At 41.3% G+C, this 23,658-nt stretch overlaps 1 protein-coding gene across 1 annotated transcript in view; it reads right to left on the reverse strand.

The window, feature by feature from the left end:
* Window positions 1–514: 514 nt before the first annotated feature.
* Window positions 515–23,658, reverse strand: part of PDIA5 (protein disulfide isomerase family A member 5) — a 97,417-nt gene continuing 74,273 nt past the window's right edge. The window contains exons 15-17 of the mRNA XM_021526076.2: window positions 13,084–13,154; window positions 4,220–4,354; window positions 515–1,751 (exon numbers count right to left, since the gene is read on the reverse strand). Coding sequence (XP_021381751.1) covers window positions 1,671–1,751; window positions 4,220–4,354; window positions 13,084–13,154 — 287 coding nt within the window. The 3' untranslated portion in view covers window positions 515–1,670. The remainder of the gene's footprint in view (window positions 1,752–4,219; window positions 4,355–13,083; window positions 13,155–23,658) is intronic.

Below are 23,658 nucleotides of genomic sequence, written 5' to 3' on the forward strand. Positions count from 1 at the left end.
CCTAATATGAGAAGATACTTGGCACAGCTCCATAGCCATTCCAATTGATGTCATGGTTAACAAGCTGACCACCATACAAGGCCAATCAGGCTACTGGTATTCCACAAAACTCACTAATGGCTTCAGCAGCTTAACGGTGCCAAACACACAGCACCATTAATTGGGCAAGAGAGAGAAGGAAAAAACACCCAGGAAGGAGGCAAGATGCCATTCACCTCCTGAACAGCCCCTCAGCACAGCCTGCAGATCCCAACTAGAAGAAAATGACACGGGCAGACTGAGGAGCAAGAGGAAGGTTTCAGGCCCAGGTCACAGCTCTCTGCTGTGATCAGCTGTTTGTGCCCCTGGGGTGCCAGGGTAGTTTGACCCTCACCCAGCACAGCCCTGCCCTGCTGCCCAAGGCCACGGGCAGTGGGAACTCATCCCGCGTGCACCGGCTCTTCCTAAGCCACCACCAGCTGTGGTCATTCACCCAGTGGGGAAGAAGCTGAACAAGGCTGATTAATGATAAAAATACTTGTCCTTTTTAAAATTTATTTTTAGTTCAAAGTGAATCACAACTTCCTGTCCCTCCCTCTCCCCTCCTGCAAAGACAGAAGTACCTCCAGATGAACTTTTTTTTGCTTAAGCATCAAAAATGTAACACATTTCAGCAGCTGCTGATACAGGTTTTACAGTGGTGACTGTCAGAGAGAGATTGATTGTGCAACTCCTTAAGGAGCAAAAAGGAAAAATCCCTCCTACAAATGCAGATAACTTTTGGAATGTAAACAGGTAATACACACGATTACTGCATTACCAGAAGTAATATGCATTTCTCAAAACAGTTGAACATAACACTTTACAACACATATTTGCTATGACCCAATCATAACTTGAAGGGAAACTCCGTACCCTATAAGAATAACTACATACCCCTGTAAGATAGTCATTCCTGCCATAACTTACAGACACACTGACAGTATTGATGCCAAAGAAGGAGGGCTTAATCTGATTTCACCCATGCTCTGCTAATTTTTAATGTGTGGCTTAGTTGACTCAATACATTTTAGAAATGTATGTAAACAATTCTGATTTAAAGACCAGAGAGGTTTAAATGAAAATAACAGATCTGGACTAGTCAATGTTAATGTCTTCATTAACTCAGATACCTTATTTATCCCTGAGCACCTTAAAATTGTTCCCCCCCAAATCTCAGTCAAGAACACTTAACTATGTCACAAGTTCATTTGAATAAATCTGTGTCTTATAAATCCCATCTTCCTGCACTGATTTTAACAAAACATAACAAAACAAACCCAAACCAAACCATGTCCCTCCCCTTTGTTTTTCACATGTACTGCAATACCGGAACAAAAATTTCACCCTAACAAACAACATCACCTACAGACACACTACAGACTACAAAAATATTGCATAGGAGTGTCAGTGGGCATAGTCTCCCAACATGAGAGAAAATGCTAAGTTTTCTTTAAAACATTATGGCAACATTCTAATTTATTTTCCTTTTAAAAATCAAGTCGTTTCACTTTATTTCAAAATTGTACAAAATGGCCATGGCTGTTTATAAAAAAAAGTCTCTGTCTTGAGAATATGTGAAGTCTCAGGTGCATCAACAAAAGACCTGGAACCATTCACAGTGCAGCGGAAAGCTTCTTTTGAGGCAGAAACTACAATTCATCCTTCTTCTTTCCTACTCTTTCATGATCTCTTTCTCTCAGGGTTCGCATGAAAGTGGTGAATCCAGACTCCTGGTTTTGAAGGAAGAAAAATATGGGTCATATTTTTACCAACAAAGCAAAACAATGCATCAAGAACACCTTGAGCTTCTGTATCCCAGCAGAATATAAACTAAGGAGCAGTTGTTTACTCTCTGTACCCCAGGGCAAAATAGAAACTACTACAGTTACTGCTTCTGCACTGCCTCATTGTGCCATACTCTAGTCCAGTGCTGCTCCACTGCAAGGGGAAAATATCCATGCACATCCCACATGTCAAACTTTGAAGAGATGGGACACAGAGAAAAAGTCCCTAAAACTCATAGGACAAGGTAAAATCTGTCACTAGAAGTGCTATTGATGCCTTTTTGTTGAGAACACTCAGAAGACATTTTCAAGCTGCTTTTGTATGCTATTTGTGTCATTTTAAAAGCAGTTACTGGATTGTTTGTTGACTATATACACATTTGCCACTCATCCTCTAATAGTTTTGATCACTATTTTTCTCCTTCCCCAAACATTCCAATGATTGAAATAACTTTTTTTTCAAGTTACTATTAAAATTATTATAAAAAAATTTCAAACCTGGTCATCTAGATGCCAACCTCTGTATTTCAACAACTTATGATTTAAGGCTGTTAAATGCCACCAGTTTCCTTTTCCAAGGAAAGCTGTGAACACAGTGCTCAGGCATTTCAGAAGGCTCAGATGGGTGTTGGAATACACAGTGTACTGGTACCCCAACATTGAAGTTTTCTGGGCAAATGACACTGCCCCCACCCAATCTGATCATTTTTGCATTTAAACAATCACAGGACACACCACTCAAAACTGGTGATGAAAAGGGAAAATACCAAAGGTAGAGAGCAACTAACAGAAGTTAAAGACTTAAAAGAATGTTGTGGAACAACAAAACAAAATAAACTCTAACCAAACCACAAGGCTGGTAAACTTTTAGAAGGCTGAACAACGAAAAGCTTTTCTAAAACTATTCACTGCTCTTCCACTGAAAAGAAATGATTTGACAAGCTTCAGCTGTTTGTCACCTGGAGTCATCTGGCAATCAGCAGCCCCCATGACAGGCACTGTGCTAAAGCACTGCCTCCAGCATTATCATGATAAGAGATAACAAACCCCAATTCAATGCTGCACAAGCAGAAGACCATAGGGTCCCCAGAGAGGTGGAAGGGGAACAGACCAGCCATAAGCAGAGAAACCAGGATGTTCCTGTTGGGTAATTTTTACCCAATAAAGGGTTGGCATATTTGTCAGGGGATTTGTTAGTCCACTTTCCAGCATATGGATAAATATCTCCTAACTTCTGTGGCTTCAGAGCACTCCTGTATTGGACATAAATTCTTTTTATCAGCCGCCACAGAGCCTTCCCTTCATATATTGTTTCTCTAAGAATGGGTTAGAAATGCAAAAACTGCAGCTGAAATATTACTTCAATTGTTGGCTACTGCACCAATCTCTACTTTTAAGAAAAGATCCAGAATTGGAACTAAACACAGTATCCATAACAACGGCTGGATCAGCACCATAAAATGGTAATTACTGGAGTCCAAGTATGCTGAAGAAAACTGGGAGGCAAAGCTCCATGAAGATTTCCCCAAGACTACCACAGAACCTCAGAACCTGGCTTTATAATTCATGCTTCTATATAATTTTCTGAGCCCTAACAGCAGCAATAACTTTCAGGCAAGAATCTTTTTTTCAAAACCACTGCATGGCTCAAAGACCCCAAGTTTTTCTTGCAGACCCCAGGCAATCAATGGCTGCTGAGGAGTAACCTCCCTCTAGGAGGTTACGACAAAGGCGGCCCACAAATAATTGAATTGCTTCCTTATTTTCAGGCACTTTACAACCACTGAAGGCATTATGCCATTTCTGCCCCCATTTCTTGCACTCATAGCATATAATTAGCTGGCCACAGCAGGACAAAAGAATGAAACTTCAGCCCAGAGGTAGATGGCACAATTTGTCTTCCCATCCTGAGTGCCAGGAGTGAATCTGATTCAGGGCAAATGAGATATTTACTTTCCTCTAGTCTCCAAAGGACAGCTTTGTCCTGGCTATAAAACCAATGGTCTGTCACCATTTGGCAGCCTGGTGGATCTGTAACATGTTTGCAGTGTCCATGAGATCCAGAACTGACAGGAGTTAAGCACTGTATTTTCTGGCATTTCTGCCAGCAGCACATGCAATAAACCCTTCCCTTTCTCTCAGTCCAAATTCAATCACAGCCTTCAGCTTAAAGAATAAAATACACAAAGAATATTACCAAATCTAATCCTTTTTCCTCTTCTCATGTTCCTAAAAATAGACCAAGAGTGTTCCTAATGCAGATATGTACAGGGGTGTGGTACACTATGATTCATCCATGTAAGACAGCAACAGAGGCATGGAAAAAATTCACTCTGCAGTTTTCATTTGCAAGGCAGGACAGGCAGAGGAGGTTTTGCTCCCTGTACCAGGTGATGACTCTTGCTTTCACTTACCCCTCGATCTCCTGTATATTTTTCCACAAATTTCCCATAGTTGTAATAGTTGAAGGTGGGGTAACCATCAACCCCCTCCTGCTTACACAGGTCATGATTCTGTCCTTTGGCACAATCCACTGCAGCGTAGGCGATCTGAAACACAAGAGATCACACTGAGGCAGGAGAGAACAAAGCAAGAACCCATTCCATGGTGATGCTGCTGCAGCTTAGCCTTAGCACTGAGAGAGACCCAAGTCTTCTGCCAAACATGCAATGGCTTCTGTAAGGGCTTAGGTGTGGAGGGAGAGCAGAGGATTGTCATCACCTGGCCTGTGCAGCTGCATGGCATGTTCAACTCACAGAGCAGAAAATCCCCTCCGCAGCCTTCCCACTGAGTTCTGTGTTAGACTCCAAACAGGAAATCCACAGGCTGGATTAATAAAACCAAATCCAGGCACAGTGGTCACAGCTCAGTCATTCTGCAATATTTTTCCTCCCCTTTGGTTTTAAGTGATGAACAGTGAGAGTGGATTTGGTGATGGTAACAACCCACCTAATCCAATCTTGCTCCTGTGGCATTGCTAATGCTCTGAAAAGTTTCCAAACATGGCTGGTCACTTATGTAGCCTATTCACAGATTAATGATTTCTACCCCAAATAGCTTTTCTTAACTCCATGCAGTTTTTCCAAGGGGATGGGTAAGAAGCCAGAGCATCATCTGCCAAGCACTGCACATAGAGAAAAAGGTTTCTTGCTTACAGTCTCAGCCTGGGTTTGCATTTCCTTTCCTGTCTTCTTCCAGGACTGTACATTATATGCAGCCATTAGCAAAGTGGGCTTTAATTCCTTTTTAAACCTCTAGATGTTACTGTCACACAGACAAACCCTGAACAGGAAAGAGCTGCTACACTTTCAGCCTACTGACAGTGGAGCAACACCCTCAGTCCCTGCCTGCTTCCACAAAGGCAGGGTGAAGAAACAGCCTCACAGCCCCAGAGCAGCAGCTCCGAACATTCAAGTCCTGACTCTATGAAGTATTGAAGAGGGGCTGCTCTTAACAGTTCTGATGCTGAGACAAAATGTAATTCATAGGCTTCTACTCAAAGCAACTGAGCCCTGTACTGTCATTTCACCCCTGTTCCTGCGAGCAGCAGTTCGGGCTCTGAATGCAGGCTGCTCACATAAGCTCTGCCTTCACAGCATGAGCCAGGCCCTGCTGAAGGCCAAGCACCTTAAAGTACAACCTGTGTAAAGAAACCAAACAAATTAGAGGAATGCCTTTTTGCAACTTTTTTGTGGGTTACAATTTATCAAGTGCTAATTTCATAGCAGACACATCCTAATTTGAAATTTCCGTTCCACAAGCCTCCTTCAAACAGCTGATCAAAAGACCTTTTGCTTGCATGACTTTAGGGTTGCGGTTGAACTGTTCTTCCATAATTAAAAGATCACTTAATATTCTACAAAGCTCTCCTGTTTCATGGTGACACTGTCAAAATGGGAAAACCTGATCTCATTATCCTAGCAGTAATTAAGGAGATTGGCAAAGCCAACTTCAGTTAATTTGCTTGTTTTGTTTTGGCTTTGAAAGCCTGACAAGACAATACTCAGTATGATCTCGCTTGGTCTGTCTTCAAGTGGAAAGTATACTAGATAAAGTGAACAGTAGTCTTACCTTAAATCCCTGGTTTCTGATTTTAAACATTAATAAGTCTGCTACAGAACCAGGACTCTTGAAAGTTAAAAACATGTATGATCCTATTTTTTTTTTTTTTTTGTAAAACACAAAGACTCCTACGCGTTAAGGGCCAATTTAAATGAAAGATTAGGAATAATAAACCATAAAAGAGTTTCATCTAAGCATTTCTGCCTCCCTGACCTCAGCAGCCAGCCAAAATTTAGAGCTCTGTTGGCTACTTCTGTGTAAAGAAAAGCTTAGAATGGAGACAAACTTTTATTTCATGACACAGCATGAAACAGAAATAATACTAGAAGTCCTGATTTCCTAAAAACTAGAAGAATAAATAAATTAATCTTTTTTCTCACTGCTATAAATATCACACAGGGAGAGATTACAGCCATAAAAAGGGGAAAGTATGCATGCGCTCATCCAGATCTTAGTAGCTGGTTTGAGACATCAAACTGTTGTGACTGATGACCCATCTGTTCTCAGTGTCTTCGAGATTAAGAAAATTAGTTTTTAGTACACTGGAAGGAAAAGGGAAGAAGGAAAAGAAACTCTCTTTATCTGTACCTCAGGAAATATCAAAACTGGTACTGGCTGGAGCAAAGTGTCTAATTTCATTTACAAACGGCTTTTGTGAGAACAGCTCCCAGTGAGGAGAGGGTGCAGTGCAGGAATGCAATGCTATAAGCCACAGTTAACCTCGATCAGAACCTGTTGCCTCAGAAGAGATGACTGATGGATATTAAAGAGGTGGCTTCTGACAAAATGCTCAGTAGTGTCCTTGAGACACAGCTCTCCTCTACAGCACATGGAAACCTAAGCTGGCCCATCTGTGCTTTAGCTGTGCACACAAAGATCCCAGTCTAAGTCTGTCCACAGCAGCCACGTGAGCCCAGTGCTGTGTCTAATCCAACAGCTCTAATGGCACATCTGGAATAGCAACTGGGGAATGTGTCCATGGTCTGTCCCCTCCCCAATGCTCCTAATGCTAGCTCCCATACAGCTTCACCACTGCAACCACCATTTTGAGCCCAGATTCAGAACACACACACATTAGGTTATTTTTACAGCCAGGGAGAGAAGAGGAACGACAATTTTCAAAAGCCTTGTAACTCATACAGACGTGAGCAAAATTTCAGAGAGGAACATCTAATTCCCAAGACTGTATCTGAGGCTGCATTCAATGCCTGCTGCCAACAGTGGCTGAGTAAGAGTACTTAGGAGAGCTTGAGTGATTACTTTAGAGTGGAAATGTTAAGGCAGCCTAAATATAGAGGTTGCTACCATCTCTGTGCACTCATTATCATAGCATCACAGTTCTAACTGTCTTGCCTGTCTCACAGCGGAAGATCAAATATAGTGCACTGAGAGAGGAGAAAAGTGATGCTGGAAAACACTTGTAGCAAAACACACTTCTGGACTGAGGACCAGTTCTCATCTCCATTCCATCAACTCCAGACGACTGAACTCTGAGACACACCAGAATTTCAGCAAACAGCAATGATGCCCTTTGCTTCTTTCTGTTTGTGTTTTCATGGACTTTGAATAATTGCTGCATTGCTGATAGAGATGTGTCCTACCAGAGTGAATGCCTGCGTGGCTCTGCTGAAAGGCTGCATGTAAAAAGATGCAGAATCCTGGCTCAAGTGAGCAGTGATACACTGTAGAGAAAGCTTCCCCTCATTCTCAACCCTCTTAGCAACAGTCAGCTTTTCTGCTTCACTAAAGAAGGAAACTGAGTCAGGAAAAATAACAACCCAAAAAAGCTCTCTCAAAATGTGGTTAAAGACTTCTGGAGAATATTTCCCTCAGAACAGATCCTCCTACTGAACCACCACCACCAAGTTACACAGAAGTGCACTGGAGAGACAGGTTAGCAAGACCTACCTGCTCTGACCTGCAAACCCACTAAGTTTATTCAACCAGAAACTGCAAACATATTAAGCATAAGACATCTGCAGTAGGTGTCCAAGAGCCAAGACACTTGGCATCATGTCTCACAAAATCCCTCTTATCAAGAGGGAAAAACCCTCTAAAAATATGTGAGAGAAAGAAACTCTGCTAACACTGGTCTAACACTGATGTGCGTGTATGTCCATTATGAAAAAATCCAGAGAAACAGCTTTCAAAATGCAAGATTGATTTTAGGGAGATTTTGATTGTTAGGGTTAAAATTTAATTTCTTGAGCTTTCCTCTAACCAGAGGGGGAAATCCACTGAAAAAAAAAAAAAAAAAGAAAAACCATTTCAGGGAGAAAAAGCTCTAAGTGCTATATCTGCAATATGCACAAAACTCTGTGAGATTATGGATTCTCTATAACCCAAAGCTCTGCTGCCTTAGATATTGACAATACATCAGTATATACAAGTCCTTCCTCCAGAGCCAATGCTGTTCAGGTCTATCACCACAGCCTGTTCAGTAGTTGTAGCAGGAATAGAACTGCTATCAAATGAAAAGATAATCAATCAGAGACTGTGGACCCCAAAAGAAGTTTCTTGGAGCACATCCAACTTTCTTAATTTTCAAGTAGTTCCTCACAACTGGTATGCACCTTATAATAATTAACAGTATCAGGTGAGTATGTATAGTAATGCACAATAATGAGAACAACAGCAACAGCAATAACCCACCAAGTAAGTATGCATTTCTCCATAGTCAGGATAGGTTAATATGAGTCTGGAAACATCTGGGACTCAAAAATAGTTTTACTTGAAAAAGAAATCCCACAATGTTTCATGGTTCTACCAAAAAACTGGGAGCTTAACTACAGGGTTGCAAACTTAACTCAGCATGGCAATAGACTGAGAAAACAGAGCATGGCATATTTTTCAGGTGAAGAGGACTGATCACAAAAGCTGAGCTGTTGCAAAACCCTGAACTTTTAATTTAGGTGCTTCAGTAGAAGTGGAACTATGCCAAAAGTACGACCACTGATCTCCAGGTGCCCCAACTGTAACAGAAGGGTGATGCCTTATTTTGTTACTAAGTGTCAGAAGAAAAAAGAAGTACTGGTAGTGTAATCTAATCATACATCAGAAATCACAGTTCCCTTCCAACAGAATTAAGAAACAACTTTTTGCTCTAGAGGGATCTTACAGGTAAGAAACACAATTATATTCAATGGTTCCAACAGATGCGTGACCTTCCAGGTAACTCTTCCTTTCTGTTCTTAAAGCTTTCTTTTTAACAGTTTGCCTCCCAGACACCACATGATGATATAGTAAAAATAACCCCCTGCAATCCTAGCTGCTCTCCTGTTAAAATATGTACTGCCACACACTGGTTTATTGATTCAAGAAAATAAATCTGTGCTAGAGCTAATATTGACTTTTATTATGAAAATTGAAGTGAACAGCTAACTGAATATTGATTTGAGAGAGGAATGATATTTGATAAGCTTAAAAAAAGTAAAAACAAAGTTGCAGCATGGAAATAAATGCTTCCAAACAACATTTTTAAAGTAGAATCAATTCCAGATGACAATTACCTGATTACTAGTAAAAAAGTCTGTTGTTGCTAAATGTCTTAAAAGCACCTATAAGTAAGACAGATGTGCATTCTTCCCTATGATTACTCCATAGGTTTCTATTTGTATCACCTGTTCTGGATCCTAAGAGCAGTTAGGGACTGGCCTTCTAAAGTTTGCTGCAATTCAGCTACTGTTCTTGAAGTGAAAGGCCTTACAAATGAGAGATTCATTATGAGTTGCCCTGATGTGGCATGGCATCATTAGAAGAGGTGCAGTTATCAGCTGTTCTCAAAGCAGGCCTATTTGCAAAGGGGACATCCATTAGTACAATGTGATGTACACTGCTAACATCACCATATTTAATGAGTCTAATTAAAAAGAAATTCAGCACATGCTTTTTAAGCAAACAGGGATCAAATTCCTTGCCAAACTAAAATATTATCTAATTTGGATAACTCTGTACAGTCATTTGGTTGGTATAATAATTTTAAACTGTGATTCAGAATACACATTGGGGACCCACCAGTTTCACTGCTGACTGACCTACTAACACCCCAGCTCACCCCATTTGCTGCACCCTTTCCAGCAATTGCTGCCACAACTGTTTCTGTGGGAACTCACTAGAGCCCAGCTGTGGTGCTTTGATTTGGGTCAATGCATTTGTACAGGAACAGTCTCCTGTGAAAATGGGAAGATTGGTCAAAGAGCAGCCCCTTTGCAGGACTGCCAGAGATTTGTTACTGAGAGGCCTTGAAGAGTCAAGAGCTTTCCTTCAGCAAATCCAAACTGGAACACCACAAATCAGTTCTTTCAAGCTGAGCTTTGAGATCAGCCAAAAGGCAGAATACAGGTTTTTTTAAAGATTTAGTTTTGAAGAGAGACTGTGGAGCAGTTGCTGAACATGCCTTCCTGCTCTTCAATCTGTTCAGCTAAGTGACACCCCTCACATTTGCATTTTCTGATGCCCACTGGTCACTGCCAGAACTTGAGCTGTGGGGCACTGGCCATAGGCTTTCCCCTGGCAGCTGTATGCTAAGGCCACAGTGCCCCAAACTAAGAATGCTCCAGATGCCTTTTTTTTTTTCCCACCTTTTTTTCCTTTTAAATAACTGAAACAATATGCTCACCACCACTGGAGCAGGCTCTCCACTGATCTGGTCCTTCTGGCACTGAATTTCTCCAGGAAGATGGAAAGACTGGAGGCTCTGGTTTGTGGGTCTCAGCCTGAGCTGTGTTTGCAGCAGCCACAGGATTGCCCCAGGCCAGCGCGCAGGCTGGGGATTCTGGCTAAAACCACCAGCAGTGATGTGGCCAGTGAGAGCTGACATTTGGGGCCAATGTTCCAAGCTGTGCATTTTTAAACTCCAACTCCAGCAGTGCAAATGATGAAAAAGTACAGAGCATTACACACAGCCCCGGGGGAGGGGGGCTTCAGCGCCAAAACCGAGACACGCATTTAACAGCTTCAAGCTCTGCTCATCTTCAAAATTCCAATGTAAAGACTCAAAGTCTCCCAAAGGATACCTTTTAAGATACCATCTATAACCAATTCAAGGCTAGAATGTTTTTGATTGTTCTTTGGCTTCTGCAGGATTAAATGTTTAATTAAAAGACCCTTCTTTTAAGAAAGAAGATACAGTTTAAATGCAAAAATACTCTGTTAAGTGAAAAATCTTTCTCCAGGGGGGAAAAAAAAAGGACACTACTATAGAAACGAAGTAGTGAAAAGAATTTACTACTTAAAATGAAAACTAGTTATCTTGCCCTGTTTTTGAAAGAAAAATACTTCCTTTCTCTTATGCAGTGATTTTACCTAAGTTTGAAACCCTACAAAACTACAAATTAGTTTGAAGGTTCAGTCCAATTTGAAACATGGGAATATGACCTGTGCCTCTTGTGGGAACAGCAATGTGCCCTTCTAAAGTCTAAAACAGGTTTGTTTTCTTTTCCACAATGGCACAAAGCAGGAAGCACCTTGGCAGGTTATAGCTGTACGCAGTTAAATAGGGACTCCCAAAATAATCACTCCCTGGCACTTTCATAAGTCATTGGGGTGGAATAACACCATTCTCCCTAACTGCACACACCTCTTTAAAACTGTACCAGCCTTAATATTCCCTACTGGCTCTCCTGTTCCAACTCATTACATTTTATATCTCCCCACTTCAGCCTTAAACTGAAGTCAAGAGTTGCACCTGTCAATCACTGCTCTGCTCTTGGAGTCCTTTCATAACCTGCAGTCTGAAGGAAAAACTTCCCAGGCCTGCATTTCCCACCATCACCCTGTCCAACTAACTGTGGCATGATTCAGTTTGCTTGTTAATACATCCTGAGGCTCTAATAAGCAAGTTTCACATTGTTTGGAACATTTGTTTCATCTCCTCTGACTGAAATTTTAATGAGTTTCGGAAAGAGAGGCTTCATTTGGAACTACCAGAAAAGTGGGAAAACAAGGATACTTTCTCAGAGAACTTGGAAACAAAGAAGTAACCAAAAGGCATCTGAGCAAACTAATTTACAACAGTATGAGAACTAAAAACTGCATGCCTATGAATCCTCTGTGTGCCAGAGGGCAGAAGTGATGGACTCCTAATTTATGCAGTCAGTGATACATGAATGATTTGTTTCTTGTCAATCTGATGCATTCTCTGTGAGTTACAGAACAGATGAGAGGAAATGAAAAAAATTACAAAAATTCTTCTGTTATGGAGTACAACTGTTACAAAAATCACCTCTTCATTTAGAACATAGAATAGGATAAACTATTTCAGCTGGATGGGACCTACAAGATCTACTCCAGCTGCCTGATGAATTCAGAGCTGACCAAAAGTTAAAGCCTGCTGTTCAGATGTTGTCCAAATGTCCCTTAAACACTGACAGGCTTGGGGCATTAATCACTTCTCTAAGGAAGCTTGTTCCAGGAACTGATCACCCTCTTGGTGAAGAAGTGTCTCCTACAGAAGAACCTGCCCTGGCACAGCTTTGAATTATTCTCACATGTCCCGTCACTGGATTCCAGGGAGAAGAGATCAACATCTCCCACTCTGTTTCCCCCCCTGAGGAAGGTGTAGAGATAATTTCCATATTAAATTACCAAATCTTTTTCTTGCCACACCTAAACAGAAAGCAATTGTGCAGGTGGAACAAATTCAGAGATCAGAATGAAATATGGTTCACTGAAAGATATCAAACAGGTTCCTAGCTAGATATCTGGTTAAATCCAGGGGCCCAAGTGTTTTTTGGGTTTTTTTTTTTTTTTTAATCCTAGATCTCCATGTGTTCAGTGCAAAATTGGTTCAGCTGATGCAATGAAATTACCCAGTGTGATTCAGCCATTGGATACATTTTCAAGGCTGAAGCATCAGGGTCCTAGAAGAGCATCCTGTGATTTCTCTACATGCACCCCAACAGCTGGTAAAAGTTGAAGGGGAATGGAGATCATATGAATTATCTTTATTTAATACCTCAATGAGAAAGAATTGTGTTTCATAGAAAATAACTCTTATGCAAAGACTTAAACATAAAAGACAGCAAATTAGGGAAAACAGAACAGTAGAACTCAATTTGACCATAAAAGATAAAACCCCTATGATGCAGATACATTTCTTTCAGTGTAGCAGCAATTTTATCCACAAACCTATTAACTTACCAATAAGCTAAGCCTATAAAGTACAAATTATGGAAAACCTTCTTAAATATCAGAGAAAAAATTAAGAGCAAGTTACCTTGCGATCTTCTTTAAAGACTTCAGCAGCAGTTGTGAAATGTGGAATGGCATTTTTACAGTGAGGACACCCTGTTTGACACAGGAAGAAAAAGACATCATAAACTTCAGTTGTAGGAAAGCTAGTGGGACAAACTCAAGCGACAAGGTGAGTCAGTGGAAAATTTCAATTAAAAATCATTCTAAGCAGGAGCTCTACATTTCTGGAATGAGCAGGACAAAACATGTGTCAGCTACATGAGAGTAAGCACATGTTGAAGATCCCTGTGACTTCAAGGAGTTTAGGTGTATGTTTACAGCTACAAGACATCCCATAATAGGAGCCAGAGTGCAGGGGACTTTTCTCCATCACTAGTCCCCTAAGGGCACTTCCAGAGCAGCAGCACAGACAGACCATTGCCCTGCTCTGTACCTCCTGGTATTGCCAGGTAGGTTATCACTGCTGTTGCCACAGATACATTTGAGCATGGGAATAAAGACAGCAGAGCTGGGAACAAAAGGAGGCTGGAAGTTGGAAAGGAAATTGCTGGGAGCATTTATAAGTATTTGGAAATGGCCTGTGTTAAAGCCAAGCCATTGGGAACATAAGGGAGGGGAAGAGAAGCAAGTCCAATAGGCCAGACATCTTTCATGGATGGAGGGCAGATGCCCCGTCCCAGGTTAGGATGAGTGCTGCTGGCCTTCCTGGAGACCTTCCTGCTGTTCATCACAACTGGGCAATCCCTAAAGAGTTTTGCAGACACTGCACACAGGAAGCCCAGAGCTTTGTATGGGAGATGGGCTGATACTTCTTTGTACCACTGCAGCACTGAACAAAAGGCCAGCTAATCCATTGCTTACACTGATTTGACTCAAACACTTCAGAAGACACAGAAGGAAAATTAGAACTGTTCTCTTGATTCAAGGTTCAGATATGAGTGCTCTTAATTCAGAAGCAATATCTACAAATTATTGTCTATAAATAATCTAAACTCCTCTCAAAACATCATTACTATACTAAGTAAGGCTTTGAAATGCATATGTGTAATAAATTACTTTTTTTCAAACACAGCACAGAGGCTGATTCCAAGCAAAGACTCAAGACACTATTTTTTGCTTAGATGTACATTGGAAAAGCCAGTCAAGCCTGTGTAATGATGGTAAAGGAGTTCATCTTGCTATTATTTCTGAGTAGGAACAGAAAAATCACAAATTAGTTGCTCACAAGCACCAATTACAGCTTATGCTACTGTTGTTTGCCAGTATTGTACATGATGAACAAGTGTCTGTGTTACTTTAAAATCAGGACTGAACAAACACCCTCTTAGGAGACTTGCAGCCACCTTCCTAAGCTACACTCATCTTTCAGCTGACAAGAAAAATAGTATCTGTGCATAAACACTGCACACCCCTTTCCACAAAGGAAAGGCTGAACACTCCTTCCAGCTTCACCAAAATATCATTTCAGGCTTACATGCGCTGCTTTGAATTTTAGAGCATTTATTTTTTTCAGAATAGGATTCTGAAAGCACTGCAGTGACACACCTGTGTAAATACACTGAGAGTCTATGCAGTAGCTAAGAATACAGAAAGTCAAGGGGATGTTTCCTGGGAAACTGAGGCACTTCTGTAAATTCACCTTAATGGCTTCAAACTCTTTATGCAGCACGATGGCAGCTGTGTTTCAGTGGGAGATAGTGCAGTGTTCTACAGCTTGCAAGCTATTAACCTTGTTGAATTTGTTCAGCACTTGCCTGGAAGAAAATGGTCATGAAAGAAAAGGAGGAAGAGGAAGAAAAGAGAGGAGGAGGAGGAGGCTAGAGTTTCAGCCTGCTCCCATGTCCATCAGCCCACTTTGGTGACCCATTTCCTCTCTTAGCACTTGTCTGGCTTGTCTGCCTGATACTGAAGAGCCTGCAGGTCAAGCCTGCCTCTTAACAAATCTTGGATAATTTCCTGTACTGTTGGGGGGGGATTGCCTCGGTTGACTTGTTAACACTGTTCTACACAAATAAATCAGAACTGGTGACAACATCTAAAAAGAATTTCAGAAACAAAAAATGGATAAAAATCAGGCACCTCTAAAACAGGAACACTTGTTCTTAACTACATGCTGCAGTTTTTCTGGAAAGCACTTCTAACTGTTACACTAAAACATAAAGGTTCTTAAAAACTTAAGCCTTTCAGGTTCCCTTTTTTCTTATGATATTGAGCTTGAAATTTAGGTTTCACCAAAGAACATCTTGCAAGCCCTCAGTAAAAGATATTTCAGGACAGTAAGGCCTCTCAAAGCCCTAGAGAAGTTGTAGCAGGTAAGAGCTCTTCATGAGCCACATTCCACAAGAAAATGAGAACAAAAATAACAAGCGTATTTTTCTACACAAAAATACCAAATCCAATACCAAATCAAGAGAATTTACCTTCATTTTCCCATCTGAAGCTCCATCCCTCCTCCCTTTACTTCTCCCTTGGCCCAACCTCGTTTCTTTACTGCACTGTGCTCACAAAACTAAAACACAACCATATGGCTTTTGGCAGAGCTGCCTCCAAGTCCAGTAGGCATTTTGTTAGCCTTGGACATCCATCCACGGAACAGATGTGAATGCTACACTGAATTCCCAAGGAGTTTCAAGGAGTCACTGAAAAAGGGGGAAGGAGCACATCATATGGAACAGCAGAACTTCATCTGTTACAACTTAGAAGGATTGCCAAATGCAGCAAACACTTGGAAGTCACCCAACCCAGTCATTCTATTTAAAGCGCACATGCCAAAAAAAATAAAAGCAGAGGTTGATGTCTTCATTTTGACAGACGGAAAACTTGTTCTCCCCATTCCCTCTTCACACCCACTATCACATGTTTATTTTAAGTGTTAACACTATCTTCTAGATTCGAAAGTGCAAGGAAAGGAAATGTACTGAGAACAGTACATGAGGATAGGAAGTGTGCAGCCTCCTTACAAAGGAATTTTCAGATGGGCTGCAATGCAAAGAGATTAAACCGGTGGCATATGAAGGTGTGGGTAAAGTGTCAAGAACCAAAAGGTCTTGCCCCTTCTCAGTCACTATGGACTAAACAAATTGGAAAATTCATTTTAGTTTAATAATTTGGATCCTATGGTAAGCACACAGACTTCCTGAAAGGACAAGAAAGTGGAGTTTTAACTGAGCAGCACTGAAAAGCAGCACTTCTGGGAGCAGAGCCTTCTGACACAGATGCAGGGCTTTGCTTTAACAATTTTCTTTTTTCATTTTTACAACAGTGTCAAATTTGATCTCAACAGGGTTAAGAGCAGATGTGAACTTAACAGTAATTTCCTGTACCTGACTTGAGAAATGTGAAAAAACCTGCTCCTGAAACATCCAGCCTTTCCACAGGATCCCAGTACTGGCACTGAAAACTTCTAATCACTCCTGCACATCTCAAGATAACTCCATTTCCTACTGCAGAAACACAGTTGCATCACCTGGTAGGAAAACAAGAGAACTTGACATCTTAGGCACGTGCAGTAGCCTGTGCTGAGGCCATTCCCTGTTCACAATCAGAAACAATGCAGCTTTAATAGAGCTCTAGTCAGGCACTCAGCTCTGTGCTCAGAATTTGGCTCTCTGGAGGCAAACTCAGTCCACGGTGGCATCTGCTCCCCCTGACCTGTTGGGGCACAAGGGCTGCCTGCTCAAATCACAGGTCCAAAACACCTGCAGCTGAGGAGTTCTTAAGTTCTCTTTGTCCTTATACTACAAATTTAAAAATGTACACAACCCCAGTATATTCTACAAGGTTTTTCTCCACCATTCATGTTGTAAAAGTTGGTAGGAGATATGGTACAGTCACAGCAGGCTCCATCACATTCCTCACATTGAAAACCAAGTAGTTCTCAACTGAGCCAGTATATGAGAAATATGGTTTCTGTGGGAAAAGTTCAAGAGGAATGGCTGATGAACAGCAGATGAGGGAAATCAAGCAAGCAAGCAGGTTTCACTCAGAGCCATTAGCACTGAGGGGAGAGGGAGTCTGATTAAATCTCCTCTAATTAGAGAGGCATTTAAAGGAAAGCTAGTGGGTCTTTAGGGAGATGAAGTGATGGAAAATATATAACCCAGCTTGTTTTCCATGGACTGGATTTACTGATAGCAGGAATAAGGTACAGCACCTTTTCAGGGTATCTTTGAGGAAAGACCCAAGGAGCCAGCACTGGTTTGGGCACAGAAAGGGGCTGGAACTTCACTCTTGTGGAAACACTGCTTTGAGGACTGTGAAGAAGAATTGCAGGGTTGAGGTAGATGCGATTTCCAAAATGATGCCACAACACATTTGTTACATGATGTAAAACAAAGATAGAACATGGGATAATAGAAAAACTTAACTATGTGCTCACATCATGTGCTCACATCATTTTTTGTTTTTTAAACATAAAGGAGACTAAGGAAAATATAAACCCATTTTTCAGGTACGGTAAGAATGACACTAAATTGATATGATGTGGTAGCAATTTGATAAATTTTCAGACATAATAATACCCTGTGAAAACATTTTCCATAATTGCAGGATCCCATGGGATGCAGAAGGGATGCAAAGAGGGTTTCAAAGCAATGAAATAACCTAGTCAGTAACCTACATGTCTTTATCACATTCAAATGGATAATTTTCCATTGAACAGGGCTTCCTCTTTTTAACCAATGAATTATTTAGAGATGATAGTGAGTCAAAAGTAAAACTTAGAGATTCTTAAAACTTCAGTGTACAAAGGTATTAGGACCAGATGGCAATTCTAAAGATGTCTCAAGAGTAGTGCATGAAACAGATGCACCCTGTTGTACAACAGTCACCTCATTACATTTAAAATAAAATTGTGGCAAATTTGCAGAACTGCCTAAAGGAATCAAGTCCTCTTTCCAAAAACACAGGTTTCTACTTGTTTAAATATGAAAAAACATTCCTTAAGTTAAGTTACTTCATGCTTTGTTTAATTTGAAACTACAAAGCCCAGTGATATAATATAACCTCTCTACAGCTGAACAGTACAAGGTTAATTCAGTTTCCTTAGAAGACTGAAAGCTGTATTAGCATAGCACATAGAAGAAAGGTGAAGCTGTTTTTTAATGAATATAAATCAAAAGCTAACAATTTGTACAAAATAGATAAAGGAAGCAAATGGACATCAAAGCAATACCTACAGTCAGCAGAGGTAATAATGATGTTTTAAGTATATAAGGGGCTTTAAATGTATTAGAAGCAAAAGAAATCCAAACAATGCTAACAATATAGCTTTGAAAGAAAATGATGGAGTTGTCAAAACGAATTTCACTGAATATATGAATTAAAATAGTAGGCAGATGTGGAGAGGGCCTCTATGCCTGGCACCTCTGAAGTGCTGCTTTCAGCTCTCTGGGCCCACAAATCACCAATAAGTTCAAACTGGAGTGGGATCAAAAGACCTGTAAGAAAAACAACAGAACTGAAAGACATGTTTTATTGCAAAGGGAGTCAGGAAGCTCAGTATGTCAACAGCTTAAATCCAAAGATTAAGAAGTGATAGAAATGGAGAAAAGTCAGTCTCTAAATTTCATTATCACTAGCTATTCAAGCTGGATGCCAAAGGCTGAGTAAGCTCCAGAGCTGGCTGTGTGCTGAAGCCAGTCAAATTTAGATGGAAATTCACATTCCCCATCACTAGTGATTTTTAGTCTGAAAGGAAATGGTTTTCTAAAAGAGAAAATCACACAGTGGCTCTCTACCTGATCAGAAGACAGCTCTCCTTGCCTTGCATCGCTGAGCTGAGACGCCTACAGCAGTGACATGGTCTGGCTGTCCTCGTGTCACCATCTCCGAGCGGCCGGAGCTGCAGGAGGCCAGCACTGCTCATGGGTCAGGCAAGGACGACAGTCCTGCCAACCCTAACCTGAGCATCCCAACTAGAACCCTACAGCAGCACAGACTGGGCATTTTGACTTCAGAAAGCACTACCTTATACCTTCTGCCCATCAGTAATACACAATGATTTATAACCCTACCCGTGCTGTTGCCGTGCATGCTTTTAGCATCTCAAATGTAATAAAATCTTGAGAAAGTAACAAAGTGGTGTGCATATATTTTACATGAGGTTTTTTTTAAGTAGAGCCTTTAAACACGCACACATTTTAATGTAGACTGCTTTCATATTAAATACACTAACTTAAACTGTCAGTACTTTCATAACAAAGTCCTGGCCAGCTCCTTAGAGGAGATCTGAAAGCCCAGTGATTTGTGAGACTGTGGCATTTGTGCTGTTTGTGCTGTACCCTCAGCATGAGAAAGGGCTCTGCTCCCCCCTCAGCCCCCGGCTTCCTTTAGTACCTCTCAACGGGTGATCTCAAATGCTTTAACTAATATCAATTAATTATGCTTCAAATTGCCCCTAAGAGAGACAGGCATGATTATCCCCCTCTGTCATTACATCCAAGGTTAAATAGAGTCAGGAAGAGGTTAAGTGACTCGCAGGGTTCACAATCCTGCCTGACAGGGAGCCAGGCTGCAAGGTGCTGACTCCATTTGTTCAGCTGTGAAACCATCAGGGCCTCAGAGGGCTCAGCACGTGGCAGGATGGAGCCCTCAGTGTGCAAAGTGCAGAGCAGAGAATGACTTTCCAATTCCCCATCTCTGCTTGAAATCATCACCGTTTAAATAACAGGGGTAGATAGTGCCCTCTGTTACTGGCTTTTAAATGACTGCAATTCTAAGCAAGTTGCAAGCAGCAACTCTGCACAGCTATCAAGGCCAGCCCGGGAGCTTGTACACCACAGAGTCAAGCAAAGCCTGTTTCCACTTCAAGAGTTCCAAGCGATTAACTAGAATTAAAACCAGAATATTACTTGGTCAATCAAGGAAAGACAGGCCACAGACAGTAATTGCACAGATAAGAGCTGAAAAAGGGTATACTGCTTAAACCAATGCAATTTGTGTGGCTGCAGGAGTTATTGAATCCACAGGCAGATTTGAGAAAGGCATTTGGAGATCTAAGTGAAAGGTTAATTCACTTTGTTTAACCAGTAGAGAACTAGAGTGTTTTTTATTGCACATCTGCACCCAATGCTCACTTGACAACCTGACACCATAGAATAATCATATCTCTAACACACAAGATATCAGTAATTGAAAGAGGGTGACATGTCCTTTGATTTGAAAAATGTTACGAGCTTTTCAGTTAAGCATAAGGTCAACCAAGGCTTGTCTGACTGCTCTTAACAACAGGCAAACTATTCCAAATTTCACAGCCTGCTGGTGGATTTTGTTGAGTTTTTCCCAAGGTATCTGAACTTTTATTTTGTAACACCTCGGAGGTATACAAATGAGATAAAACATACAAAACCCAAATTATTGGGAAACCACAGCCATGAGATAAGGACAATTGTAACAGCAACAAAGTTCATCAGAGCAGGTCAAATTGCAAAGTGAGGAGAATAAAAAGACTCAGCGCAAAATTCCCGGACTGTTTCATCCAGTACCAAAAGCAAGGATATGACTCACTGCAGTGATTTACTAATGACATGCCAACACTCAGCATTTGGGAACAAGCAACCCTTTGAGATGGAAAGCTATACAGCAAGTCACCTCTGGACAGAAAGGGCATAAAGGTCAACAATTACACCCAGAACAAACCTAAGTGCCAGTTCCAGCAGACCTGCATTTTCCACTGTGTCACTGGCCTGTGTAAAAACAAATCTGGCAGCAGCAGTTAATCAAGCCAGCATCAGCCCTGGTTAACTGCAAACAGTTATAGAGCAAGCAAAATAATTTTGTTTGATATACCAGTGAACACCACTAATAGAGGACACACTACTGAGTTAGCAACAGCCAGCAGAGCACTGAAATTTCAACTGCACTGATGCTCAAAAGCAGCTCCTGTCAAGACAATGCTACACATCACCAAAAAAAGCATTTGTCTTATTGGAAATGGATTTCATGACAGTGCATAAGGATGGGTGGTATATTCATAATTTCCTAATGTACCCATGGTACACTGCACCAACACAGCCGTGTGTTTGTGAGGAGAGAATTTCACGGGGCAAGAATATGCACTTCCCTCCTCTTCCTTTCTCCCAAGCTGGAGCTGTTTATACACAGGCAATATTCTGCACACCAAATCAAGCAGCTGTAACATCTTAGGGTTACAAAACAAGAGGAGCTGGATCACCTCAACAAATTTTAGTTTACTGTCACCACTGAACCACAGCCACTGTGAGTACTTCGTGTCGGTTATGCAGAGTCTGGGGAAGTGCAGCTCAAACCATTCTCTTGGCGCTAAGTATTCTCCTTGGCACAAACACTGGGACTAAAGCAGTTCTGATTGCAGGGACCACTCTATGAATTCATCCTTTATCAAACCCAGCCTGTTTAGGGGCACTGTGGCATCAGCATTATTTACACCAAAAGGAACACACATTTCAGGTAATGTACCTGAAACAAGAGCATCACTGATGCAGGAGAGAAAGCAATTAGTGGCAGAGCTAACATCAAAATTCTGCAGTGCCAGCCCACACAGGACTTAAAGACTCATTATCAGAGGGTCCAGACCTCGCCTCTGCCTCAGTCAACAACCAGAAAATCCTTCCTGCAAGGGTTTTTGCCTTGAAATGGATTTTTTCTGTTCAGCGTGTTTTTAATAATTTTTTGATAGCTTAAGCTTCATTTATAAACACGCACATTTTGTTCAGGCTCTTTGATACAGCCTCCTAATCAAAACTTAACAAGACGTGCTTGCAAGTGACAGGAAAACCTCTCGGTGGGAGCCAATCTAAGGCCATGGTGGGACACTAAATGCATCTGTGCTGCTGCTTTGCTCAGCACATCTGAACTCATAACTCAACTGTCGAGTTCTCCCCCTCTGTGCATACTGCATACAGAACCATGTCACACAAGTCTGTTGAGTGACCCAGCAGTGACCCAGACTGCTCATCTCAGGCCCAGCAGCCACAGGCTGAGGCCTCACAGCCAATAGAATTTGCCATGTTTTCCTAAAGCAGTGCAGCTTAACCAAAACATTAACTCCCCAAAACTGCCTGTGCAAAGGCTGAGATATGGTGCAACCATCTTGGGCCAAGCTTGCTCCAAAAAATAGGAAGGATGTAAAGGAAACACTACGGCTTCCTTCAGAGCAGCTTTTTGATGACAGCTTGGGTCCCAGGGTGGGAGGAGCACACTGCCCTCCTGGCTGTCAGCATTAACAGCTAAAAGCCATGAGCAACTTCTGTGCTCACAGTGTGACCCACTCTGGCAAAGACTCTCAGCCAAGTGCTTTTTGTCAGTGGATATTCCTTGATGCGTAACTTGGACAGAAGAAACCAGTTTTTGTTGTGAAAACAGAAAGGAGGAGCAGACCAAGATGCAGAGTAATTAAAATCTTGAACAAACTTTGTGGGTAAAATGAATGCAGGTTTCCTTAGCTCTCAGCATTTTATGGGCTCCTGATGAAACCCATAGGGATGGGCACAACTCATTTAGTCAGATCCCTGTCTGATTTCTTACTGCTTAGCAAAGTTCTACCTGATTTCCCACTTATTTCTTAATGGTCACCAGGAGTTGACAGCAACAACGTCAATATTCCTGCTTTACTATCTTTGTTTTACATCAGAACAATACCCAGGTACTATCTCCCACACACCTTTGATCAAAACACAGCCTTTTAATGGCTCCACGAACATCGTACAGTCTTCTGGGACTTTATCAGATGCAGCGGATTAGACACCTTTATTCACTTTTTCCAGCCCTGAAAGAAAAACCCTACAAAAAAGTTTAAGTGAAGAACCAAAGAGGCTGATGTCTCTCACATTCTCTTGCAGAATTACAGCCACTTGCTCCATTCAAAAATATTTCATGAAAACCATCCTCAGGATGGTTTACTTCTGGGTGTTCTCTTGGTACTCCTTGGGTCAGACTTCACCAGAAAATAACTTCTTCCAGGTGATGAAATTACCTTCTAGTGAAATGAAAGTTTCACTGCTGAACGAGAACCAGAAATCAGCTCCCAGCAAAGCATTTATTAAAAATATCCATTCTGTAAACCCTGTGGAGTTCCACAATTTGGGGCTATTTGGCAAGTCAATAACATTGGCAACTGCCCCCCTTACGAACCATTAAAAAGGAGAACTTTCCCTCAACTACTTCCCATTGCTGCTGAAAGTCTTTATATTTTAAAAGTGCTTATTAACTCATGTTTTGACACTAAAAGTAGAAACTGAATGAATTTGATAAGTGCTGACTCCTGCCATTTAAAGTGACTGATCTAAAAACAGAGTGCCCTCCCCACCATCATTTGGACCTGTTAATGACTGGTCTATCACATATCATTCCTTTCTGACACAGTTGATTCATTTGTAGTCTCTTTGGAAGCAGCAATCTCAACCAAAAAATTACATTCTTGCAACTCAAAAGTGGACATTTTCTGTTTCTACACAAGAATTAGCAAGGGGTGTTATTAAGTCTTTCCTGTTTAGAGAAAATCAGAACTGGATGAGAAAGGGAAAAACCAACTACAATCAACAAAACCAAACCCCAAACCAAATAAAATCCCACTGTGCATCTCAAACTTTAGTATAACTATTCCTAGAAATACAGCATT

Source organism: Lonchura striata, chromosome 8 (assembly GCF_046129695.1).
Source record: "Lonchura striata isolate bLonStr1 chromosome 8, bLonStr1.mat, whole genome shotgun sequence".
In the NCBI taxonomy this organism is placed as follows: Eukaryota; Metazoa; Chordata; class Aves; order Passeriformes; family Estrildidae; genus Lonchura; species Lonchura striata.